Below are 27,016 nucleotides of genomic sequence, written 5' to 3' on the forward strand. Positions count from 1 at the left end.
CACCAGGAGGACTACATTTCCCACAAGGCGTTAAAAAAAGAAACGAAAGCGAGGGAAAGCGCCGGCGAGTCGCTCCGCTGTGCTCCTTCACGCTGAGAGAAGCCGAGTGGTTGTTTTTGACGGGTGAGGTAATGGCAGGGGGTTCGTTATGGAGAGGGGGCGGAGCCCTCCGTTCTGGTTGGCTGAGGGCGGGGCGCGAGCTTGGCTAGGCGGCTCCTCCGAGGGATACGATTGGTCACCTGAGAGAACGAGGAAGGGAGGCGGCGTGGAGGTGAGGAGGATGGAGACGTGGCTCGGCTTCTTCGGCGGTGGCTCGGCTGCGGTGGGACCTTTCCGTGCAGGTGAGGCGATGCGAGGTGGGGTAGAGTGGGGGGGGGGAGAGAGAGGAAGTGCTATGTCGTTCGCCACTCCCTCCCCCGCTTCTTTCCCTCACTTTCCTGTCGGCCCTGACGAGACTGAGGGATCCAGGTTTGAAATGAAAGAAGGAAGAGGCTCCGAAACTGGATCCTTCGGCGGCCCACCCTCGCGCGTGACCTCATGACACGGTGCATACACACGGTTTGAGTGGCAGTGTCCATCAACTTCAGAGCCGGGGGCCCTTTAGACCCATAGGGCTGGACCCCCCCCCAAAAAATCACGTAAATAAATAAAATAACTGACCAGTTGCGGCACAGATAACTTGGTTCTGCCTCCCCTAACATCATGCCTGCCCCCCCCAAATAAATCATGGTTACACCCAAGCCTGGACCCCTCCAATGTTTTATTGGGCGGGGGCCCTGAAGTGACCTCAGCCCCAGGAGTTTGCTCCTAAGGTGGCGTCATAAAGGAGGCAGTGCTGGACCTGCGTTTGTTATTTTGAGTATGGGACCAGAGGGTGGTGGTTAGCGAGTTGGATCCTTCCCCCAAAAAAGAGGGGTGGGGTGGTGGCGGCGGCGGCAGCGGCGGCTTCTTCGTCTCCCTCCCTCCTCCCCACCAAATCTCCACCATTTGTTACATCTTTAGCACCAAGGGAATAATGGTGTGTCTTGCTTCTCCCTCTTCTGCTGGACGTGCCCTGCCCTTTAAAGCAAGCGGGGTTGGGAGTTTGGGAAGTGGACGCCGCTTCAGAATTTCTTCCTTCCAATGGATGGAAAGGATATACACCTTTATGCACCTTGGTCAGGGCAGATGTAAATGGTCTGCTATAACTAGTGTTTAATGACCGTTTCATAAACGCCTTTCCTGGGACTAGATGTTCTCCCATATATATGTAAGTAGTTGGTGGCAGCAGCAATCAAGGTCATCAGACTACTCCCTGGGGTCCATAGATGTTTGAAGGGGATGCTGAATTGAGCCATAGCTCCAGCACAATCTTTAATCTACCCTTCTTCCTCTTTTCCCAGTATTTAGTGAATTGCCGTATTTTTCGCTCTATAAGACGCGCCAGACCACAAGACGCACCTAGTTTTTGGAGGAGGAAAACAAGGAAAAAAATATTCTGAATCTCAGAAGCCAGAACAGCAAGAGGGATCGCTGCTTTCACTGCGCAGTGATCCCTCTTGCTGTTCTGGCTTCTGGGATAGCTGCACAGCCTGCATTCGCTCCATAAGACGCACACACATTTCCCCTTACTTTTTAGGAGGGAAAAAGTGAGTCTTATAAAGCAAAAAATGCGGTAAGTATTATGGAAGTAAGGAATGTGATCTTACTGAGGAAGAAGTCTTGCTTGGGAGTACCTGAAAATCTGGAGCTATCCTTGAGAGGATTGATGGATCTGAAGTCTTAATGGCTATCCACTGCTGTTTAACACACTTGCCAGGGCACCTGAGCAAAAATATGCGTGTCCTTATTTTATATGTATAGATGCCTCTGGGAAATTAAGACAGTGGGTACATTGGGATCTCACCAACACGATGATCAACCATCCTATCATCAAAGTAAAACAACAGGTTTTTTTGGGAAGAGCAAAGAGCAGGAGATCAAGAAGCTGCCCCAGAGTTCCAAAACTCAGGTCTCCAGACCACTCCATAACAGGATTTGCAGCATCACATATTCCTGGTTATTGTACAGAACAAAGCCATGCCACAGCCCTTGACTTTAATGGGTTTACAATCTATGTTAACCAGAGAGATTGGAAAAGTAGAGGTCAGGGAAATGTTCACTATTGTTGACTGCAAGAAAGAAGTTGCTTGATAAGTAGAGAGCATGAGGTGTTGCAGGCAAAAGGAGGAGCACAATAGCAAAAGCAATGGAGGTGGGAGAAGTCAAAGGGAGGGAAAGTAACATGATTTATGTGGAAGACACGGTAACTTGTAAGAATTAGAAGCTTTGATGTGTATATGGCTCTAAGGAAGGACATTGTGGTGGTAGAGAAAGATGAGAGAAGAGAAGCAGGAAGGGTGCTGGGATTATATGGTGCTGTTTCTTCATATTGTTTTTTTTTTTGTACACAGCTAGGTTAGTTAATAGGAAATTAAAATATTGTAATCAATTGTACTTTATTTTATTAATTTAACAACATTTAAATACTGCTTGATTGTAATATAAAAAAGTAAGTAGCCATTTTACCTTTTTTTTTTTTAATGCAGAGTTGGGATCATTTATTGTCCATATAAGAAGATCAAGCAACCATTCCATTAGTGAAAATTAACTGAAGAGTATTTGATATAATTCAAGGAAAATATATTAAAATATTTTTCAGTAGAACCTCTTTCCATCTTGATAGATGTTAGCTAGTGCTATGTTTTGGACAAAAAGCAGACCAAGAAAGAAGATGTTTTTCATAAAAAGCAATGTAACCTTGAAGAAAGAAGAATGTACAGTGCTTAAGGTATTTTCATCTCCTGGGTTCTGGAATTTGAATTCATATTTGTTTCAGTGGTTCAGCAGTATACTAAGAATGACAGCTAATTTTTATTAATTGATCACACTGCATATATATTTGAGATGCGAAAAGCATATGATGGAAAGTTTGGGATGATTTCTGACTGCTTTCCTATGATTGGTAATAATTGGACCATGAAGGTAACTGGTTTTATTTCCTTATGGGTGTTGGCTTCATTGTTTTGCTGTCAACTAATAACACCTGTGGAACATGAGGATATAGTGAAACATGCAATAAAACTGCATCGTGGTAGAGGAGTTGCTGCTACACAGAAGAAACAATGGCTTGTAGAAAACTGCAGAAAGCTATCTGGACTCCTGCGTCAAAAGAATGTGGTTCTCAACAAACTAAAAAGTGCAATAAGAGCAGTAGAAAAGGACTCCGCACTGTCACTTGCAGAAAGAACTTTTCAAGTCCACACATTTGAAATTTTTCAGAAGGAGCTGAATGAAAGTGAAAACTCTGTATTTCAAGCAATCTACGGACTCCAAAGAGCTTTACAAGGTGATTATAAAGATGTTGTGAACATGAAGGAAAGTAGTCGGCAGAGATTGGAAGCTTTGAGGGAAGCAGCAATAAAGGTTAGTTCTCTGTACAGTTGAAAAATTACGGTAATGTTCTAGAAACTAAAGGATGTCAATTTAGCTACTGCCTATAGACAGGTTTCAACAAAGTATTAGGTTGGTTTCAACAAACTTGCCAGCTGTGCTTGGTGGAGGAGGGGGGATCACACCCATCACATTAATTTTGAGATGCTTTGCATAGGGCAGGCTTCCTCAACCTCGACCCTCCAGATGTTTTTGGCCTACAACTCCCATGATCCCTAGCTAGCAGGACCAGTGATCAGGGAATTGTAGTATTGAAACATCTGGAGGGCCGAGGTTGAGGAAGCCTGACTTAGGGCAATATCTGGTGTTAGTTATACTCTGAGTAGACCTATTAAGTCTGTTTATTTCAATGGCTCAATTCTGAGTATGATCAACATTGGATATCATTCCTAGGGCCAAAGTTGCAAAAAAAGCCAATGCGTGTAGAAGTTCCCATATTATCAGTGGTCATATTTGGGCCATAGATGCTTTGCAAATGGCACATCTATGTATGATGCCCAGAGACAGGACAGGGACTCATGACTGATTGGGCAGGCTGCTGCATACTCCACAACCAAAAATACCCAGTAACTGACCCATAGTGAGTTCTGACATTCAGTAGTAAGAACTACTCTTCTGCTTTCAAAAGCATTATTATACTCTCTTAAGTGTCTAAGTTCTTGTTCCGTCTGTCCAAATAGGAGACAAAATATTTCTCAAACGTGTTCAGTTCTATCATTTGTTATGCTCATAAGCCTTTGATAGGAGCAAACTTCATTAGCTCTTGACAAGGTGGCCAAAGCCCCTACGTTAAATCATCCAGAATTAAAAATCTGTTACTTCCGCTGTTGCTGGGCAAGGAGATACCTTTCTTAAGTAAGGAAGGAAGAAGTGCATGCATGCCCATAAAGGTTGCCATGTCAGCAGAGGATATACAATCAGTGACACTGCTCTTTTTTCATTGTAACTCCTTTTCCAGCAGTGTGGTCATCAGAAGGGGTGGCTGCAGAATGACAATAACCACATAATGAAATGAGAAGAGAAATATTGGCTTGCATTTTTATACCTAGAGAGATGTTACGTTGTACCCCATAGTTCCCCATAAAATCACTGGTGATGTTGAGTAAATTGCTATATTTCACCCTTAAAACATATATGTCATCTTGTACTTTGTGGGTGAAAAGTGGGATATAAATACAGTTAATAAATAATGGCTACTGAAAGGAGTAAACATTCTGCATATGTTAACTGTCATTATAAAATGGCCTTTTTAAGAATTTCACTCCAGCTTCATTGAGGATCTAGAGCTGAAAGGCAATTCAAGGACCTCAGGAAGCTTTGTATGAAGTATTTGTTCTGCAGCTTTTAAAAAGTTTTGTAAGAACTTTGACAAAATGAAATGTTCAACTTGTGAATTTCAGCTTTGAAAAAATATCTGATTTTTTAAAATGAATTCTAACAGGAAGAAACAGAATATGTTGAACTTCTAGCAGCAGAGAAACACCAGGCTGAAGCCCTGAAAAACATGCAGCATCAAAATAAAAGTTTATCCATTCTTGATGAGATTCTTGAAGATGTAAGAAAAGCAGCTGATAGGCTTGAAGAGGAAATAGGAGAGCATGCCTTTGATGACAACAAGTCAGTAAGTTTACCTAGAGAGGGATTTTTATAGCTATTGAGTTCTACTACTTACTATCTTATATAACAATTTATAAAAAGTATTCTTATTAAGTATTTTTATGTTATGTTCTCCAGTTAAGTGGCATATTGGCAGAATAAATAAGAATACTTTCATTTCTTCTAGTTGCAATATAAATTCTAATTTGAAATCCAATGCAATGGGGAGGATTCCAAGACAGCAACTGCAAGTTTTCTTCAGTGGTGAGAGGCGAGAAATACATAGTAGCTTGTATGTAACCCACATAACTGCAGAAATTAAAAGTAGCAAAACTAGAAACTTTTAGAATAAAAAATGGCAATGTAACAGATACACAAGATTGATATCGCTGACCTGGAGGTTATTAAGGCAATACAAACAATTTATAAAAATTGAAATCCTGGTGTTGTAAGAACAGCTTGGATTACTGCAACGCGTTATATGCAGGGCTGCCTCTGAAGACTGTTTGGAAGCTTCAGCTGGTGCAGAATTCAGCAGCTAGGTTGCTCACTGGGGCAAAATGGTTTTAGCATATCCTGGCTTCCGGGCCCAATTCAAAGTGTTGGGTTTGACCTATAATGCCTTAAACAGCTTAGGACTACAATACTTCAAGGACCATGTTTCCCCATATAAAACGACATTGGAGAGGTACCAATGGACGTTTCTTCAGCCACAATCAGAAGGCTTCCAGGGCCAGATCTCTGCCCACAGAGAGGGATGTCCACACTGTTCTGTGACCTCTGAGGATACTTTCTGAGACCATAGGATTGCTTGCTCATTATTTCCTTTTAAACTCTAAAAACAAACAAAAAATGGCATAATAAATAGATGACAATAATGAAAAACCTTTGCTTCCTTGATAGGTGAGGGGAGTGAATTTTGAAGCTGTTTTAAGAGTAGAAGAAGATGAAGCAGATACTAAAAGAAATGTTTCAAAACGGGTAGTAGAAGATGATTTGGGTCTAAGCATGCTTATTGATTCCCAAAACAATCAGTACATACTTACTAAGCCCAGAGACTCTACCATTCCACGTGCGGATCATCATTTTATAAAGGTAATGTATGTAAATAGGGCTGAGCATATTAATAAAACTTAAATTAAAAGTGAATATTGGCTGTATACTTACATTTCAAAAGACAGAAATATAAACAACAATTATGAACATATTAAAGTTATTTGCCAATACCAGTTTGTAATCGTGTTATATCCGGGTGTCAGGAACTTTTTATTGCTGTCATATCTTAAAATACTACTGGGTTTTCCCAAATTAAAAATGCTGGTATTGAAACCTGGCAAAAATGGCAGAAAATAATGAATATTAATTTCTGAGAATTAAAAATTGTGATTTTAGGTCCTACATTGGACTGCACTAGCTTGTATGATTATCTCAAGATCATTATTTTATCTGAAAGACTGTGTTGCATCTTCTTAGACTTTGCCTTGGATGTTTGTTATAGACATTATTCAACCACAAACTTGTGTTTGCCGCCAGGAGTACACTCAACAGGATGATAATTGCCATATACAATGTAGCTATTTGATGTAGATGTCACTCTGCCTTAACTGAAAGAGACTTCTAGATAGGCTCCATTATTAAACATGTCAACCTTTTTACAGTCCCATTATATATATATATATGTGAGGAGTCTGAGTTCTGGTACTAAAAGTAGTATAAAATACTACTATGATCCCTCCATCTGCTTTTAATGCAGAAAAAAATTCTAGGATAGATCTATTACTCCAAGTCAAAGCTCTTTCTCATCACCCTCATTTTTGCGGAAGTTTAGTTTATTTTTGAGTTGCCCTTGACCAGGCATTGGCAACCTCAGCCTCCCAGATGTTTTGGGACTACAGTTCCCATCATCCCTGACCACTGGTCCTGTTAGCTAGTGATCATGGGAGTTGTAGTCCCAAAATATCTGGAGGGCCAAGGTTGCCTATGCCTCCCCTTGACACTAAAGGCAGCAGGGAAGTCCTTGCTCATATAGGAGCTCCTGCGTATGCAAGAGCTTCCGATTTGAGCTCTGTGTGCCATAACTACAGTAGCTGTTCTTATAGAGCTGTACTGGGTTATTTTTTAGTGACAGCTGGTATAAAAAATGAATTTAGAATTTGTGATCTGATTCCATTCACAGCTATGGGGGGAAAAATAAAACCCAAATAAGAATGTGATATGCACCATAAATGTCATTGCACCCTGGGCTGCTCATCCAGTTCACAAATGAAATGGAATTGTTATGAAACCAGTACCAACAAAGGGCAATATTAGTTGTGGTTTTTTTCCTAGAGAGAGAAAGGTGTCAGAATGCACATCCCTCAGCAGAACCCACCTCAGAGATCCTCTCCTTGCCAGCCAGAGGCTTGCTGAGGCTGCTCACCTGAGGCAAGGGGAGCCTTCTACACCGCAGCTGACCACCTTAATTGCTATGCACCTCTCCGGTTCAGCTAAAGTATGGAGAGGCTTCTGTGCCTCAGCTGACCAGCTTAATGAGCAACCCCCCACCCATATGTCTCTCTGACTAGTGTGAGCCAGAGCAGTTCGGGGCTTGCTCAGCTGAGGCATGGCTTTCCCACACAGCAGCTGTTAGCCAGGAGGCTGAAGAGCCTAAGTAAAACTCTGCTGTGCCTCCAGCTCACGAGGAGACCCTCTCCAGAGCCCTCATCTTCAGGCTCTGGGGAATATGTCCTCATGAGCCGGGGGTGCAGTGAGGCTTTGCCCCTTGTCCCACTCAACTCCACATAGTGTTTCAGGAATGCAGTGTTCCCTGAAAAGGCCCAGTGACGATCCATGAAACCTCTTCCTTCCTGGATCAGTAGTATGTTCCCTTGCTTTGCATGTTGACATATGTGTGTGGAACATTTTTATTTTATTTTTGTTTTATTTATTAGGATATTGTCACCATAGGAATGCTATCTTTGCCTTGTGGATGGTTATGTACAACAATAGGATTACCAACTATGTTTGGATACATTATCTGTGGAGTACTCTTAGGACCATCAGGCTTAAACAGCATTAAGGTAAGATTTTGGAGAGGTACAGTGTTACATAAGCTGATATTAATTTATGCACCAGGGCTCGTCCTTCCTCCCCCCCCCCCCCCGCAGTCCTGTACAGCCCCCAAATCTGCTCTGGAGAGGTAAGGGCATTAAGGGGTTTATGTATGCTTTCCTTATTGTGGAAGTAAAATGTAAGCAGATACTGTATGTATCGCATACTACTTTTGCAGAAGTTGACTATATTTTGACTTAACTGTGGCAACTTGTGTTTTTCAGTCAATTGTGCAAGTAGAAACATTGGGAGAATTTGGTGTGTTCTACACACTGTTCCTCGTTGGCTTGGAGTTTTCCCCGGAAAGATTAAGAAAGGTATTGCTCCATAAAATGTATGTGTATCAGCATTGCAAATAAACCAAAAGAAAAATAGCATTTTGGATTGTTCAAATTTGCATGATTTTTAAAAAAATGTTGCTTGACTAGACAATTTTTTTAATAAATTTTTTTGGTTCTCATAACACCTGTTTTTAAAAGACTTCTACAGTTTGTGGAGGGTTATCTTTTTGAAAATAAACACGTGTTCTCCTAGAATACATAGACACAGAGATCTAGTTCTCACTGAGGTGGCAGATTTGTGTCTGGGTTATACCACTTAAGATGGCACGTGTGGGCTCAGATGCTCTTCTGTACAAAACAAAATCCTTGCATTGTTTCCTGCTTGGCAGGGGGTTGGACTCGATGGCCCTTGTGGTCTCTTCCAACTCTATGATTCTATGATGTGGAAAGCTAGCATGTTGGGGAGAACAGTGTCTGAAATGGGGGGGGGCTCATATTTAGGGCATGATTGGCCCCCAGGTGCAAAGGCTGCAGGGACAAAAAACAGAGACTGAGAGAAGAGAGACTATTGCGACTGCATCATAACTGGGCAAGTCAGAAGGACAGTAAGGTGGATGGTACAGAAACAGCTCTGGGAAAGTACCTCCAGGGCAGTGCAAGAGTCTTGAAAGTCTGAAAGTGGGATAGGCAGAGTGGGTGGTGTTAACCTGGCAATTTAATATTGCTCTTCTGCCTGGGTTCTCACCGAGGTGGCAAACCTGTTTGTACCATTTTTCTTTCTTCTCAATTACTCCTTTTTACATTCTCTTTCCACTGACCTTCCAGCTTGCGCTCAGCTTTTAATTCTTTCCAAGCTTCTTTGCTACAGCATAGCTGTGTTCATCACAGCCCCTTTAACACTTTGTTGGGTTGTCATTCCACATCTTGCTTTGCCTCTGGACTCCACTTTGGGAGCTATGAGCTGAAAGAGTCCATCAAGCTACTATAAATAAATTTTATATGGGAACGCTTGCATGCTAAGGAGTTATTGCCTTACTGACAGCTTATTTACTGTTTGAACACAAGTTAACAATTTACTCAGTAGTGTAGGATTGTTTGTTTTCTGCTTGTAATAATATATATCCTAGCACTTTTTTCAATTAAACATCGAGGACAAGGGTTGCATTAAGCAGGTGTGAGTTTCCCAGTTCATAATCTATAGCATAATATAATCTACTTGCCGGGGAGAGGGAGCTCTTATTTTTTTGGAATTCATATTGTGAAATAGATCCAGAAACAATGACATTTAAGAACAGTTTTGGTTGTCTAAAGAACTCTCAGGATCTATATATTCTGAAGTTGTAATGCATAAAATTTTAGCATAAAATTTAAAGGATAAATACAGTTGCAATGTTGAAATAGTATTATGCTAATCTAAGTGACCATTATTCTCAAAGGTGTGGAAGGTATCATTGCAAGGACCCTGTTACATGACATTCCTGATGATTGCATTTGGCTTACTGTGGGGACACTTGCTACAAATTAGAGCAACACAGAGCGTTTTCATTGCTACCTGTTTATCATTATCAAGCACACCATTGGTATCCAGATTCCTTGCAGGAAGTGCTCGGGGAGATAAAGAAGGTAGGCGGATCCTTAACCTACTGAATTCTTCCATTTAATCTTAGCCCAGACACAAGGGCAAAAAGAACTAACCTTAAAAGGTACTGATGAAGTTTTGATTGTCGTAGAAGGGTGCTCTTAACTATCAGTTAACTTCCAGTTAAATAATGAGAGTTTTGCATAGTGATGGTCCTGACCTGAGTTCTTTACCCATTAAGTTATAGGATCCATTTATTTTTGCTGAATTTTCGGATTGCCCTTCACTTTTCATCATATTCTCCAACCTGGTACCCTCCAAATGTTTTCAACTACAACTTCCATCAACCTTGGTAAGAATGACCAATGGTCAGGAATTGTGGGAGTTGTAGTCCAAAGCGTCTGGAAGGCTAGGTTTGAGATCCAGTGCCTTCCATGCAGTTAATAATTTCTGAAGATTCTATCCCTAGTTTCTCAGCCGATATCTGAGTTAACAAAACTTATCCTGCAGCATGTCTAATCACAGCACTCCATAATGCTTTCTGTGCGAGATAAGTTGGTTTCTATGGAATGCAAGCCTCAAGAGACATGTATTGTAATAGACTTCTAGAAAAGCATAGATGCAGGCTTAGATATAATCTACTGAAAATATAAAAGCTTGAGAATAAGACATCTTAATAGAATCCTGTTAATACATCTACACGTGTAGCTTTATATTTTCAATGATATTTTGTCATCTGCCTGGTATGATGAATGGGCTAATTATGGAACTGAATCATGAGTTGCGTACAGCTGTTGCAGATGAGAGCTAGAGGAGTTTTTCTTCCTCTCCCATAATACTACAAACTGAATTGTAGGAGATTCAGGACACCCAATAGGAAACAATTATTTACACAGCACATAGTTAAACTATGGAATTCATTGCCACAAGAGTGTGGATGGTCACCAACTTAGATGGCTTTTAGAGGAAATTAGACAAATTCATGGGGGATAAGACTATAAATGCCTACTAGTCATGGAGATATGCTACAGTGCTGGACTTAGGGTGGTGTAGGCAGTTCCCCTGCACAGGGCACTGAGCCAAGGGGGCACATATAATAATAATAAAAAATAAAAAACAAATCAATATTTATGCTGGTACCTACTCAAAGTTAGGCCCTGGTCAGGCAGGTGATTGAATTTCTGCAACTATGATGTAGTGCACTTGAGAGCAAAATGGAAGGCAAGAGGGGGGAGGGCACCAAATAAATATTTAGGGAGCCAAATTTTGTCCTTGCTCAGGGCACCATATTACCAAAGTCCACCCCTGTATGCTAACTCCAGGTTGAGAGAAAAGACAGCATGCCTCTGAATGTAAGCTGCTGGGGAACTACTGGATTTGTAAAATTTCCAGGAATTTTGAAGCCGCAAAGAAACCCATGCCTTTTAGGGGTGGGGGTGAGGAATAGACATTTTCAGAAAAAAATGCAATATATTTTAACAGTACTCTTTACATATTGAAAGTCAGTTTGATACTTTAGGAACATAAAATACATTATGCATAGCTTGGTTTACCACAGAAATATGACTGGTATTTTAAAAGAAGATTTTATTCAGACAATAATTACTAATTTGTTTTTTAAAGTCTTTGTTCCAAATGGAGTTACAAGCTGCTCGACTGTAAGGAAGTTCATCTCTATGATTTTGCAAGCTTATGTGGAGCAGGCAAAAATAAGAAGAAAAACCATCAAAATTATTGTGGAACAAATGACTATTCTGAAAACTATTACGTCTTCTCCAGTCCTCCACAGTGTTAAGCAGACATAAAAAGAGCTGAGAAAAAGAGGGGAGGAGAAACAAAACTTACTGAACCCCACGTGAAATTTAGTCTTTATTCTATCAATAAGTTTCAGTTTCTTCATATTTCCCATCATATTTATCATGGACTTCTAAAAACAGAAGGTTTGCCCAAGTTGAAACCAGCTTCTACCCTTCCACAAGTCAATTTATTTCTTGTTTTGGTGTGTTTCAAAACCATAGAGCAGCTTCTTTCACGTGCTACAGAAGAGGGAGGAATCTGAAGTAGGTAAGAGACAAATGTCAGAGGCTGTACAGTGGATGCTCAGGTTGCGAACGTGATCCGTGCGGGATGCACGTTCGCAACCCGCATCTGCGTATACGCGTGGATTGCGATTTGGTGCTTCTGAGCATGCGCAAAACTAGATTTAGCGCTTCTGTGCATGCGCGACTGCCGAAAACCAGAAGTAACCCGTTCTGGTACTTCCAGGTTTCAGCAGTCCGCAACCCATAAAAAAGCAACCTGAAGCAGCTGTAACCCAAGGTATGACTGTATTGTGCATAGGTCTTGCCACTATGTTGCAGGAAGGTTATGCTTGGCAGAATCCCAGATGCTCTGTCAAATATGTTGGCCCAATAGGTTCTGTACTCTGCAGAAAGAAAGCTTTCCTCATCAGACCCTAATTGTAATGGAGTCAAACACAGAAGCAGTGCGGTCATCACTTACATTTCTGCCCTTGAATCTTGGATCCAGCAGATATGTAGCAGCATAAATTGCATGGCAACAGAATTATGTTGGAACTTGGCTTGTATTTGTATTGTACTGGCTTGTCTTTTGGGGCTCAAAATGACCTTCCCATTGATTTGCCATTCAATAATAGATATTCTGAAAGTCATGCCTTCTTGCACACATTTTCTTAGACACTCATTTTATTTTTCTTTCTGTAATACTTTCACATGTATGAGTTCAGTCCAAATAGATATTATATAACAAATTCATGATAAATGGCAAATCATTATCAAGGAAACGGATGCTATTAATACTGTATTGCAGTTCTTGAACATATTTAACATCTGCCTCTTTTTTTTTAATCTCCCAGGAGATATTGATTACAGCAGTGTTCTGCTTGCTATGTTGGTTATGCAGGATGTACAGCTTGGCTTGTTTATAGCTGTTATGCCAACTCTTATTCAAGCGGGTGTTGGCACACATTCCAGGTAACAAAGTTCATTTGTTTGCTTTTATTCATTACATTTTTAGCCTTCCTTTTCTCCAAAGATTTCAAGACTGTGTACATGGTATGCTTATTTTCCTTCATGCTGCATGTCTCTTAAAGTGTGAATGCAATCATCTTGTTTTTATTATTGCTTGTAAGCCGCTCTGAGCCCGGCCTTGGCTGGGGAGGGCGGGGTATAAATAAAAAATTATTATTATTATTATTATTATTATTATTATTATTATTATTATTATTATAATAACTAATTTACTGTTGACATATGGTACATAATTACTGGCTTTCCATCCTGCAGTTCAGAGGTGCAAATGAGTGGGAACCGTAAATACATTGGAGTTTCTATGTCAACTTTCTTTTCATTAGTCTGGCTCTTCTACCTTCAAACTGCTCTTTGAATTTCACTGAGTTTGATATGTAAGTTCCTGAAGAGGGCACTGGCCAAGAAATTGGTGCATGCTATCAATTGTACATGCATAGGGCTTCAATGTTAAATACATCATAATACTCTTTATATTGTGACTCAGATGTCAATTTAATTAGGTTATAAATATTTTTAGTAGCTCATTTTTTAGCTCATTTTTAGTAGCAGTTTTGAATGGTTCAGTATACCAACTGGATCAAAATGGTGTCCGGTGGTATCCAAATATAGACCAAATTCAACATGGGAACTGTCGTGCTGAATTGGGCAACAGTAACTTCAGTGACGTCCAAACTGGTGGAATTTATACAGTTCAGTCTGACATCTGGATTCTACATGGCACGTGACAGTATCCAAATGCAGGCCAAAGCACACTCCTCATTCTCTGGAACCATTATGCCAAAGTGGGCAGTGATATTTTCCTATCCTTTGGCACTGGTGCAGTGTGGAACATTTTGGTTCATCATCTTGATTCAAAATGCTAAATGCTAAACATAGACAAAAAACTGGCTCCGCCTCAGGAACTTCCACATGATATCTCAAGAGACATTCAAATGCTTAGAGGGCAGGGCAAACAGACGCACCACTTTCAAAAATATTTATTAGATAAGGCTCAACTTTTATTCTAGCTTAAATATTCCCCAAGTCAGCTTTTGGGTTTTTTAAGACCAGGTGTGGCTAACCTGTGGTTCTCCAGGTGCTGTTGGACTCCAACTTCCATCTGACCCCTTCAGTGTGGCCAGTGATTGGAATGATGGGAGTTGTAGTCTAACATTTGCAGGAATTGCAGGTTAGGAAACTGTAAATGACAGGTAGATTTATGCACACATTTTCCTGTTTAATAAGAAAAAACATTTTAATAGGGCTTTTAGAATGACACTGAATGTGACTTTTTCATCTTTTTCCCTAGCACCATCAAGGAAATACTGAGAATATTGATGCTGATTGGACAAATTCTCTTTTCTTTGGCTGCTGCCTTGCTTATATGTCTTGTTTTAAAGACTTATCTAATAGGACCATACTACCGCAAGTTGCATACGGAAAGCAAAGGAAATAAGGAAATTCTAGTTCTGGGAATATCTGCTTTTATGTTCCTTATGTTAACGGTAATTTTTCCAAATATTTCTTCATTTTTAACTTGCACATGATATGGTGATATATTAATTTTGAAAATAATTCCAGGAGAAAATGTAGATTTCATTCATGGAAGCTGGCTTCATAGGTGAATATGTAAATTACATTAAAAAATTATGTCAACAAATTTAATAACCAATTTAATAACCAGTTTTAAATAAATATTGGACCAGTCAGAAAGCTGGCTGCTCATAAAAATGCTTGTGCATAGCTTAAAATGCTTATGCGTACATAGTCCTAGCTTAAAGTTCCTTCATTGTATAGCTAAAGTTCCACCCATATAGCTGCCATTATTGCAGACATCATGGCCTGCCATGTCTGAGTCAAAGTCTGTTACAGTGGTGCCTCGCAAGACGAAAATAATCCGTTCCGCGAGTCTCTTCGTCTAGCGGTTTTTTCGTCTTGCGAAGCAACCCTATTAGCGGCTTAGCGGCTATTAAAGGCTTAGCGGCTTAGAAAGGGGGGGGAACGAAAAAAAATTGGAACACTCGCAAGACGTTTTCGTCTTGCAAAGCAAGCCCATAGGGAAATTCGTCTTGCGAAGCAGCTCGAAAACGGAAAACCCTTTCGTCTAGCGGGTTTTCCATCTTGCGAGGCATTCATCTTGCGGGGCACCACTGTATCTGGGTTGTCTTTGGGAAGTTATGTCAACTTGATGAGGAGAGTCATTAAATCTCCTGCCCCCCCCCCCCGTGTTGGCTGGTACCCATTTGGGCCAGTAGGACAGATGACAGGGAGGTCAACAGCAGGTGGCGCTAGAGCCAATGACAGGCAGAGCCAACTTCTTTTCTGTTGGGTTTTACAGCTAAGACTAAGGAGGAGGAAGCTGATAAGCAGTGCTACCTCTCCTTCCTGGACTGGCTATAAGAAGCCAGGCAAGTGGAGTTGGAAGGTAACTGCAGGGTAGAAGAGAAGAGCCAAATGTTAACTGATTCCATGTAGACTAGCCCTTCCATGCAACCAGGTAGATTGAAGAAATGAGTGATGAAGAGGCATAGAAAGATGCAGAATTTTAGCAAATACCTTGACTGGATCTTATGTTCATTTTTACTCTTCAGTTATTTGACATGCATTAGATCAGAAGGTGTATCTAATCATTTTGCATTGCCTTTGGCCTCCCTTTCTTAGAAAATTATTGCTCTCTCTGTATTCATAACATATTGTCCATTTAGACAGTTACATCATGCATCTGAGAAAGTGCACTGTTGCTCAGGAAAGCGCATGCCACAATAAACTAGCCTTTTAGATGCAGGAAGACTCTTTGTCCTTGCTGCTACAGATTTACACAGCAACCTCTCTGTAATATAAAACAAGCTTCTAAAAGCAAATATCTTGGTGTTGAGGCATTATTTCTGAGTGCACTAGTGTCAGATATGGCATTAAAAGTAAGTTTGAAAAAATCATATACATTTCTTAAAATCAAGTGTGCACGGCCACTTGTAGTTAGATCATTGCATTGCCATCCTAAATACATTAATATCGTATGTTTCCTTTGTTTTTATTTAATGAGAGACGCTAATGTGACTAGTTTGGATTTCAAGTGGATTTACTACAGTGAAATTGTGTTTAGGAACTGCGCTAACAGGTAATCAAAGATGGTAGAGACCATTTTATAACTAACAAAAAGATTACAATTTTAGAAGTCTTAAAATTGCTTATTTCCTCTAACATTAATTATTTATAATGCTTTCATTAAACAAGGATAGTGTTATAAAAGATTTGCATGTAATATTTAATTTTTAAGCAAGGTGGTTAATGAAAAGTTAATAGGCACAAAATAGTAATAAAAATCTTTTCCACTCCTTTACAGATCACAGAGCTATTGGATGTTTCAATGGAATTGGGATGTTTTCTAGCAGGAGCACTTATATCTTCTCAGGGTCATATGGTTACTGAAGAAATTATGTCCTGTATTGAACCAATACGTGACTTTCTTGCCATCATATTCTTTGCATCTATAGGTAACTTATTACAAAAATATATAAATGATTATTATTCTTACCAGCATAACAGCCAAAGGGAAAGGAATGTACATTTGTAATAACTAGGATAAATTTCAATTGCATTGTGCTTGTGAAGCCTATTGGCATCAACTGGTGATGGTGTGAAGGCACAGAATGTTTGAGTATTTTAACTATTCAGGTAGACAAAACTATTGGACTAGACTCCGAAGAACTATGGATCTTCCAAAGTCATTAGGCTTATTCTTGATCTGTAACCACCATGATACATGACAAACTACCTATGAAATTAAGGTGACTTTCAAGCAGTTTGTGATATAGAATGCAGAACTGTATAAAAAGAAATGGAATTGAAGAGCTGGATTGATAAAAGTTCCTTATGTGAACCAAAGTAGCTCTTTATGTCCCAGAGTGTTTGCAGTTCACATTCTCTGAGGGAAAGGGGAGTTGTCATTTTGTAAATGAACTGAAACATCACACAGCTCAGGGACTGGAAAGAAGTCCCAATAGTTACAGGAGCGAAGGTGACATGGTATCTAGGAGCAAGGTGGATCAAGAAATTGGAACCTATGTAACATCCCTCAAATCAGCTTCTATACCTGAGGACTGGAAAGTGGCCAATGTACCACCAATTTTTAAAAAGGGATTCAGGGGAATCTTGGAAATTTGGGCTGGTTAGGTTTATGCATGTCCCAGGAAAACTTGCGGAAAGTATTCTTAAATATAAAATGGCCAAGTATATAAAAGAACAAGTTGTTGCTGAAGCAAAACCAGCACGGCTTATGCAAGGGTACACCCCATCGTATTAACCTATTACTTTGAGTGTCAACAAGTATATAGACATATATGATCCAGTTGCCATAGTGCATCTGAACTTTTAAAATGCTTTTGACAAGGTACTGTACCTCCATGAAAGACTCCTGAGTAAGCTTAGCAATCATTGACTAAAAGGCAAGGTCCTCTTGTGGCTCAGGAACTGGTTAAATAACAGGAAGCAGAGTACGAATATATGGATAGTTGTCCTGATCGAGGAATGTGGGAAGTGGAATCCTCCCAAGGATCTGTATTGGGCCATGTTCACAAGCAATGTTGAGTTAGAGGTGAGCAGTGAGGAGGCCAAGTTTGCTGATGATTCAACACTGTTTGGGGTCGGTTCAAAGGGATTGTGAAATGCTTCAAAGGGATCTCTTTAATGAGCGAATGGGTGGTAAAATGGCAAATGCAATTCAATATAAACAAGTGTGAAGTGATGCATGTAGGGGCAGAAATATCTTAATTTCACATATGCGCTCATGAGGTCTGTGCTGGCAATAACTGACCAAAAGCGAGACTTGGGTCACAGTTGATAGCTCAGTGAAGATAGTCACCTAGTAACATTACTGAAAGGATTTTTTTAAAAAACCTAATTCACGAACAACCAGCTAGTAAGCTTCACTACTATGCTTTAGAGACAGCATCTACAGCAGACTCTGTAGGCTGAAATACTGCATCTGGTGGATGGTACTTCCACCTGAATTATGCAACCTCTCTAATATCAAAATATTATTCTTTAATATGGCATGCTTAACTCAACAACAAGCTTTAAGAAAGATTCCTGTCAATATTTCATCACTGTGCTCTTTTATAAATATTGCAATGTTTAGAAAAAGCTCACAATAGCTGTAAGATGCTTCTTTTTCTCTTGCAGGTCTTCATGTTTTCCCTACATTTGTAATATATGAACTCACAGTCTTGCTGTTCCTTACACTTTCAGTGGTAATAATGAAGGTATATATACATTCAGTACTTTAGAATAAAATTGAATAAGATTGATATTTTGTATTATGTTACTGTGGTGACTGCAACCCCATTCCCTGAAACTGGTATTCTGTGGCTTAAGAATGTTAGATGAAGGACACAACTGATGATTTTTTCCACAAGAACCTAACCACAGGTTTCTATTTTAGTCCTATCCATGTCTACTCAAAAGTCCTACTGAATTCAGTGGGGCATACTCCCAGTTTTGTGAGATTAGGACTGCAGCCCTGGCTCTGGTTCAGGCTGCTGAATGCAGATTGTGATAATGCAGTAGTAATTTATTAATCATTACTACAGTGGTACCCTGTGTTACGTACTTAATCCGTTCCAGAGGTCTGTTCGTAACCGGAAACCGCTCATAACATGAGGCGCGCTTTCGCTAATGGCACCTCCCACTGCCACCACGCTGCCAGAGCACAACTTCTGCTCACATTCTGGGGCAAAGTTCGCAACAAGGGGCATCTACTTCTGGGTTAGCGGAATTCGTAATCCGAAGCATTTCATAAGGGGGGGCGGTACGTAACACGAGGTACCACTGTATCTGTATTAGTCAAAGAAACAACAACAGTAAGATACCAATGTGAGATATATAGGCTGAAATTCTATATTAAACAATATAATATTTAAAAAGTTACCAGATTCCATTATCAGAACAATTGCCCAACTACAGAAGATTACTCAGATAAAATGTCAGCAATGACAGCAGGAAAACTAGCAACTAAATGTCTGGGAAGAGAGAAATATATTCACGTAGTACTGAAAAGATATCTGCATTGGTGCCAGGCAAGCCTCCCTAATATATTATGCTTAATATAGTTTTGATCTCTAATGTTAGTATAAAGCACTAGATTGGCTTAAAATATACAAAGAGAAACTATATTTAATCCCATCAGAAGTGTACAAACTGCTGAAAGAAATGCAACTCACAAGCCAGTAAGCTTTTTCTCTTATTTCATATACATTTGTAGAGGGGTTTTTTTACCGGACTGAAACTTTTCCAGAACTATAAAATTTAAGCAGGCATTCTATGTTAAAGCCCATGTTTATTGGAATCAATGAGAAAGAATTGTGTCCAGTTCTTTCAGGAGTTGTTCCACTTAAGCAATAACTTTCTTATGAAGTCTTCACTACTGTAGCCACCAGCATTGCAAAAAGCTTCTCCTGGAAGCTGGAATGTGGTGCAGGAGTTGCAATGGAATGGGAAAATTTGTTTGGAATCTCCCCAGTTTTCACTAATTCCCCTGCACCACATTCCTGGTCTCACCTGTGGGACGCCTTGCCCCTCAGCAGAGGCTCTGGAAGGCACAGTGTGTCTGCAGTGGAAAAAAGGACAGCCTTATTGTGTGAGCAGCTTTCTCATTGTTACAAAGCTGAGATACAACCCTAAACACTTTAAATTTAATCTAGTATGCTGTTTAAATATCACCTAGATTACAATCTGACCTGTTCTGTTCTGCTAATCAGTATAAACTAGTTAACTGTGGTTAATTAAATAACTTCTTAATCTTATTTTATTTTATTTTATTTTAAGCAGCATAAACTTTCCTGTTTTTTCCACTGCATTGTTAAAAACATTCTCTCTCAGTTTTTCCTGGCAGTGCTTGTCCTTTCTATGATTCTTCCAAAGAGCAGTCAGTACATCAAATGGATTGTATCTGCAGGCTTGGCTCAAGTCAGTGAATTTTCCTTTGTCTTGGGAAGCAGAGCGCGCAGAGCGGGTATAATTTCTCGAGAGGTAAGCTATGACATCATAAAGCCATATCATGGAGAGCCAGGCTGGTGGTGTGGTTAAAGCGCCAGGGGTGAGGAGAGACCACTGTTCAAATCCCCACACAGCCATAAAGTCATTTCACACTTTGAAGCATGTAATAAAACCATGTGGTAAAATGGTCAACTTAAAGGATGTTGAGACTGGGTGCTATATACACAGTTGTCAGTAGCTTCTTTATGCTTTTTCCCCTTTTTAAATAGAAACAGCTTTGGAGTCTTAATGCTTCATTAGTAGAAGAAAGGGAGGGGGAAGAGCTGGTTAACATTTTACCTCTATTTCTTTTTCAAACCCACCCAGCTGTTTTCCCCCTTACAAAATAGTGGCCTGCATTCCCCACCCATGGGAAGAAACAAAAACTTCAGAAGGGAGAAGAGATTCTAGCTCCTGCATTTGGTTTACCTTGCAACCTCCCAAGGCTGTTTGGGGGTTCATTCTTCTTTAATGGGAAAGTTGCACAAAAGTTTCATTAGGCCATGTCAAATACATATATTCCAAAAGCTGGACTCAGCCAGCCTCAACTTCTAGTAGCATTTTAGCTGTAGATTGACAAATATTAAAGGGCATGTTGGATGGGTAATAATTAAAGGAATAAGAAGGCGTGGCTTGCCATAAAATGTTGCTTGTTGCATATTGAGCTTGGTTGTGCTATCTTCCAAGTCCTGGTAATAGAGCAATAATGGCAATCCTTTTAAGCATTGTGTGGTGATCTACTTGTGGGGTTGAATAAGTATCTGCTGCACAAGTGGAGTGGTAGGTTACGTTGTCTATAGTGGTAGGTTACTATTGTCTTAGTTACCTTCATGCTGTAGCATCAGAAGCAGCCTAATGTTTCTGTGAGTGAGAAGCCTAAGGATGGGTCCCAGACGGATGAAGAGGACTGCTGAGATCTTAAGAGTTTTCATTCTGAGGTCCGTAAGCAACCTCTGGTAAATGAAACTATATTAATAATGCTTGCAGATAATGGGCAACCCAGTGGAGCAGTTTCAGAGCCACTTGATAAAAAAGGGATTAAAAAAATATAGAGCAAAGACTATCAGATGGCCTGTTACACTTCATTACTCCAGTAATATTTACTTCTTCACCTGATCTCTCAAACTCTCTTGTTGACGTTGATCTGTCTGTGTGTTTGGGTAGGTAAAGATGTCATGGCTTCTCCAGATGGAACTTTTATGACCTGCCAGTTCTGAGTATTATTTTAGTACAAGAAAAATTTCCACCCATTTAAGTGATGCCTTTGAAAAGTATTGTGGCAAAAATATTCAAAGGCTGCAACATGGCAAATGTCATGATTTTGGGGGGAAATGGATTAAGACTATCACAAGTGTGCAAATATAATTACGTCATATAATGTACTTTGCGTGCACAGGAGCATGGCTGGGAAAGACCTTTGCCCAAGACCCTAGCCTAGAGCCACTGTCAGAATAGAAGACACTGGCCTTGGTGGAAGGATCTCTTTGAATACTTTAGTGGGTTTCTGCTAAGATTGTTTTTCTTCACAGAAATAACACATTTTGCTTCCCAATTTTTAGGTCTACCTCCTTATATTGAGTGTGACTACTCTAAGCCAATTGCTCGCACCAGCACTCTGGAGAGCTGCGATTATGAAATGCGTACCAAGACCTGAAAGACGATTAATTTCCTAAAGTTACTTAGTACAAATCTTTCATGAAGAAAGCATGTTTATAATCAACAAATGCAGAATTTCCCACACTGCATAGCCTGAATTTGGGAGGAAGAACCTGTGTCCGCCCCCACAAAAAAGCTTTATTTCTTTTACAAAAAGTCTGTAATTCCAATAACTGACTGGTGTGCCTTTTTGTGAGAATCAGGCAGAATCCTGCACTGCATAAGAAAGACACTGATCACACAACGGGATTTCACCAACCTTTCTTTCCCCCTATGCTCCACCCCAATCATTCCTGGAGCAGATTTTGAGGTACACAGGGGCCTGCGGGAGAGGAAACTGAAGTCCCATAGTGTGAGCAGAAGTCTATTCCACTTGCACATGTGTAGTGCTGGATACAACCTGTTATTTACAGTCAGTGTAGTAAGTTTAATTAACATTTATAGTGCCTGTGGCACTGTTAAAGAACTATGTCATAAGTTAGTATCCAAATCTAACGGCCACAGTATATATATATATTTTCAGTGCTATACAAACTTTAATTTTTTTCATTCAAATATAAGCTTGAAAACTACTACAGCTATCAAAGGACTGAAAGTTAATATGCCTAAATTTACACTTAATTGATGCATTTTAAATAATGTAGTTATTTGTAACATTGATCTGTCTCACATTTTTTTGGCAAAAATGTTTGTTGTGATCAGAAATGACTTTTTAGTATGAATAGCAAGAATTTATTGTGTTGATCATGTTAATAGTTCAAAACCAAAACATAGACATTGAAACTAAATTAAAACTATTTTTGGAAGATACGTTTAGGTTTGTGTTGCTTCACTGGATAAATCATCATTTATATAGCAAGAAGGAAAAACTCAGAATCTAGTCACATTGAATAAATACTGGAAAGTCCATGTCTTTAATTCTTATAAAGACACATACTAAATGGTGAACTATTCCACCTTATTTGATTCCAAGTCTAATATTGAAAATGTGATTCTTTAACAATCTTAGTGGTATTCTATATGTAGCTATAGTGGCTCTGAGCAGCTTCCAAAAATCCATACTTTGTTGCTGCATGTGCTGTAGCCAGTGGCGTAGCAAGGTCAGGTGGTACCCGGTGCGGAAAATTTGTGTGTCCCCCCCCCCATTGAAATTATTAAAAGAAGTCAAAATAAGGTACTTACCATTGCAAGTGTTATTTTCTAGTTTATTTACTTAACATTGTGAGCATAAGCACTTAAAACCATTTTTCCTAACTTTATTCTCTGCAAATTTTGAAATCAAAATCAATTCCTTTCGCTACTTTCGGTGGAAAGAAACACCCCGTGTGACTTACTTGGTTTTAAACCACTCTCCTAGAACCTATTAATGCCCAGAGAGATAAAGATGTCTGTCCCCTTGCTCACGACCAGTCCAGAATGTGGCCTGGCCAGTAGGCCAGCTTCCTCCTCCTCCTCCTCTTCCTCCCCAGTCCCAGGTTTGCCTTTGTGCAGCTCAGCAGAGCTTTCCTCCTGCTCTGTCTGCTACATACCTCATTGAGGGAGTCCCCTAAACTGTCAGATGTAGACAAGGGAGCACTCTGACGAAGATCACGGCAACTGCGGAGGAAGAGGGAGAAGTAATTCGTGTGCCATATAACAGCGCTTTCCAAAATATAAAAACCAATATCATGAACGTTACAATGCAAAAGACAAGCAATTAAAAAACACAACCAAACATTAAAACTCAAGGCACCCATAACTGAAACAATATAAATCGGTGTAGCTAGCCGCTCAGGTGCCCGGTGCAAGGCTCGCATCCTGCGGAAGGGGGGCACTGCGTGGAGCATCTCCGCTGCCTCCCCCAAAGCTCTCGGGTAGCTGAGGGAGAGGCGGTGGGTGGGTAGACACAACTCCCACGCTGCCATTTCAGGCAGCGTTGAGCCTGCAAGTGCCCAAGCCACCACATCACTCCCAGGAGAGCAGTGTGGTTTGGGCATGCTGCAGGCCCTGCAATAAGTGCCAGTCCCCGCAGTGTGGCGTCCAGTGCCAGCCGCATTTCGTTCCGTTTGTTGACGCAATTAAAAAGTTTTGTGAGCCCAATTTTATTTTAATTTTTAACTCAGCTTTTTGTCATGTTGCCACCCCCTCAATGATGACACCCTGGGTAACCCACACCCCGCACCCCCCCCTTTCTCTGCCACTGCAACAGAAATAAAATAAGGACTTAATGGAGAAGCAAGATCTGTTGGGTTGTAGCCTCTGCTCAGGTTGTACTTGTGCATATAAAACCATGCATCCTGAAGACACCACGGTCTCCGCTGACCTTCATTTCAAGGAAACTGAACCTGTGTCAACGACTGGAACCCTTCACATTCTCATCTTTGCATTTATTTGTGGAAGTGTGGAAACCATAATTGTGAAGCAAGAAGTGAAATCATTCTCCATATTTTTTTTGACCTTACAAGTAATAACTTATATTATTAGTTCTCAGTCCTGAATGTGGAGTGATGGCTTGTGTTTCCATTTCCATTTCATTCCTTATTCTTAAATCTATGGATACCTTGGATCCTGCTTGGGGGTTCCCCCTTTGGGCATTTGGCTAGCCACAGTGAGAACAGGATTCTGGACTAGGTGGGCCATTGGTCTGGGTGTCCGTTTTTTTACTTTTTGAAATATGGCAACCCTATTTAAGGGCCCATTGCCTCAAATTTATCTTCTCTTCCAGGCCACTCCTGGAGGGACCCCTCTTCCATTTCCTGAAGCTGTGGGACAAAAACAAAACAAAAATAGCAACAAAGAAATAGGAAGGACAGCGCAGGCCAAGATGTCCTCAGAGGATCTCGTATTTCCTAAATAACTCATAGGAAAGATCTGCCTAGTCCAGCCTCATGTTTCCCACATTATATAACCTCTTCCCTCCTCATCCCTCTTTCCTTTTGTGTTGCATCTTTCGGTTTGACAGGCTGAGGGCATGGGAAGTGTATTGCATTTTACTGAGCTGCAAGCTGCTCTGAGAGCCTTTTTACTGAAGAGGGGGGTAGAAGTGATTATCGTGGTAGTATTAATTAATAAATTAATATAACCGGGGGGGGGGAGGTCACCATCGAAAGGCTTCCAGCTGCCTTCCATTCTGTGGTTGATATGCCCCCCTCCCTTTCTGCCAATCGCCCCTTAGGCCACCAACCCATTCAGGACTGAGCAAATCTGTACACTGGGGTCTCGGGGTCTCCTCCTTACCCTTCACCTTCCTCCTCCAGGGGACTGCCTGGCTCTTCCTTTGACTTGTCCTCCTTGCCAGCCATTTTGTTGTAGGGATCTCCGTCCTCAAAGGATGACTGTTGGCATAGACAGGATGGAGGGACCAGCCCAGAGGTGGTGGGGAGAGGGGAGATGGACAGCAACCCAAAATGAGACAGGTAGGAACCCAGAAGCCAAACTCTCCTGCCCGCTTTGAGCCGCTTTCCAGGGAAGCCCTAAAGCCCTGACGCCATGGGGGGGCTGGTCCATCAGGACGAGTGAGGCAGCAAGCACAGCACATTAACTCTCAAAGCACCCATAATCGAAACAACAGAACAGCAGCATAACTAGCCGCTCGGGTGCCCAGTGCATTTTGGCGGTTCTGCGAGCGGGGGGCACTACATGGAGCCTCTCCGCCGCCTCCCTCAGCTGTAGAGCGGCTGAGGGAGAGGCAGTGGGCAGACGCAAGCCCCATGCTGCCGTTTCAGGCAGCACCAAGCCTTCAGGCGCCCAAGCCACCACGGAGAGACGCGTGGCTTGGGCGCACTGCAGGCCCCGCGGTAAGTGCTGGCCCCTGCCGTGTGGCACCCAGTGCCAGCTGCGTTTGTTGACTGAACTAAAAAGTGTTGTGAGCCCAATTTTATTATATTTTTTAATTCATATTTTTGTCATTTTGCCACCCCCTCAGTGATGACACCTGGGGCGGCCCCCAACCCCAACCCCCGCACCCCACTTCCTCTGCCACTGCAACCGAATAAAAGAATAAAATAAGGACTCAAAACTCCCTTAGCAATTTCCTGTTGGTCCCCTCACCATTTTCCCAGATCAAAATAAAAAAATTCCTTCCAGTAGCACCTTAAAGACCAACTAAGTTAAGGTGCTACTGGAAGGAATTTTTTTATTTTGACTATGGCAGACCAACACGGCTACCTACCTGTAACATTTTCCCAGATGTTAATCTTCAGACTTTGCTGATTGTCACTCCCGCTTTCTCGCTGTCTAATATGTCGTGATTTTTAAAATAAATTGAAGCCCCCGTTTTTCCAATTCTGTCACAGCTAAGCCACCCAAAGGCTGTTGAGCTAGACTGGAGTTGGCCTCAACTGCAAAGTGAGGTTGGGATTCTGAGCCGATGTCACAGACGAGTTCCGATCAGTCCATTTCCTCTAAGGGGGGGTCTGTTTTCCCTTAGGGTGACCGCTTAACACACCACCCAAGAGAAAAAGGAGAAAAGTGGATAAATCTTTTAGTTCTGTAGCAAGAATGAGTGCCAGTTTTATTTCTCCTGCCCTCCTCCATTGCAACACGTGTTATTTATGTAATAGCAAGGGGGCTAACATCTTTCTGTCTAATTTGTAGGATGTCCTGTTAAGCCCACCCTAACCTTAAGACTGGTATGGGAATAAAGTTAATTAAGATCAGTAATCTCTTGTCAATATTTGTAGCATGAGGTACTATTATTAGCTCAAATGAAACATACATTGAAGGGGCGGCTGACCCCCTCCCCCACTCATCTTCTTTGTACAGTGTTTCCTTTACCACTTAACTGATGTATATTAGCTTTGGACAAATGTCCGCCCACTTCCAAAATAGCTTGTTCTCTTCCCCACCCCATGTAAGTGAACCATCTCTTTTCTCTCATGTCCAAGTATGTGTCGTAAATGCTTTGCAAAGTCACTTTTACACAGCTCGTTATGCATGCCTAGTGGCAGCAAATAAATAAAGGTGGAGAAACGTCATTCTGTGCAAAAACATGCATACTGTGTGAGCTCAATGCAGCGGCTCATTTCTGCAAAGGAATAAAAAATGGGTTTAGATGGGGGGGAGGCGGGGTAGTCGTTATACACAACACTTTTTACTGCCTGTATTACGGGCACGAATTATACATTCCCCCCATGGGAATGGCGGGAAGAGTGACGGCAGCACACGCAAAAGCGGAAGCCGCGAGGTCCCCGAGGGCGGCTCAACGGCCGGTCTCGCGCTGCCGCTTCCCGCGCTCTCAAGGCCCCGGGAGAAGGAAAGCGTGAAGGGAATCCCGAAGGCGCGAAAACCTCGCGCATGCGCGG

The 27,016-nt window shown here is 41.2% G+C and overlaps 1 protein-coding gene and 1 long non-coding RNA gene across 3 annotated transcripts; one reads left to right on the top strand and one right to left on the bottom strand.

Annotated features, from left to right (window-relative positions):
- Positions 1 to 22: 22 nt before the first annotated feature.
- Positions 23 to 22,544, top strand: TMCO3 (transmembrane and coiled-coil domains 3). 2 transcript variants are annotated; one of them, XM_081198391.1, is made up of 13 exons: positions 23 to 128; positions 2,570 to 3,444; positions 4,913 to 5,092; positions 5,971 to 6,162; positions 7,998 to 8,126; positions 8,382 to 8,474; positions 9,875 to 10,061; positions 12,893 to 13,010; positions 14,356 to 14,551; positions 16,390 to 16,540; positions 18,228 to 18,307; positions 19,923 to 20,072; positions 21,638 to 22,544. In XM_081198391.1, exons 2-13 carry the CDS (start codon positions 2,926 to 2,928, stop codon positions 21,749 to 21,751), a joined length of 2,109 nt encoding a protein of 702 aa, XP_081054517.1. In that variant the 5' UTR covers positions 23 to 128; positions 2,570 to 2,925; the 3' UTR covers positions 21,752 to 22,544. The 2 variants fall into 2 exon arrangements, with proteins under 2 accessions (XP_081054517.1, XP_081054516.1); XM_081198390.1 differs by lacking the exon at positions 23 to 128 and adding an exon at positions 220 to 341 and having other exon boundaries at positions 2,568 to 3,444.
- LOC308589441 lies at positions 8,885 to 26,933 on the bottom strand. Its single transcript, XR_014009247.1, has 4 exons — positions 25,885 to 26,933; positions 24,274 to 24,475; positions 23,264 to 23,330; positions 8,885 to 9,399 (listed from the first exon to the last, which is right to left on the bottom strand). It is a non-coding gene; the product is annotated as an uncharacterized lncRNA (long non-coding RNA).
- Positions 26,934 to 27,016: the final 83 nt, after the last annotated feature.

The sequence above is a fragment of the Podarcis bocagei genome (genome assembly GCF_964188305.1).
Source record: "Podarcis bocagei genome assembly, chromosome: 6".
Classification (NCBI taxonomy): Eukaryota; Metazoa; Chordata; class Lepidosauria; order Squamata; family Lacertidae; genus Podarcis; species Podarcis bocagei.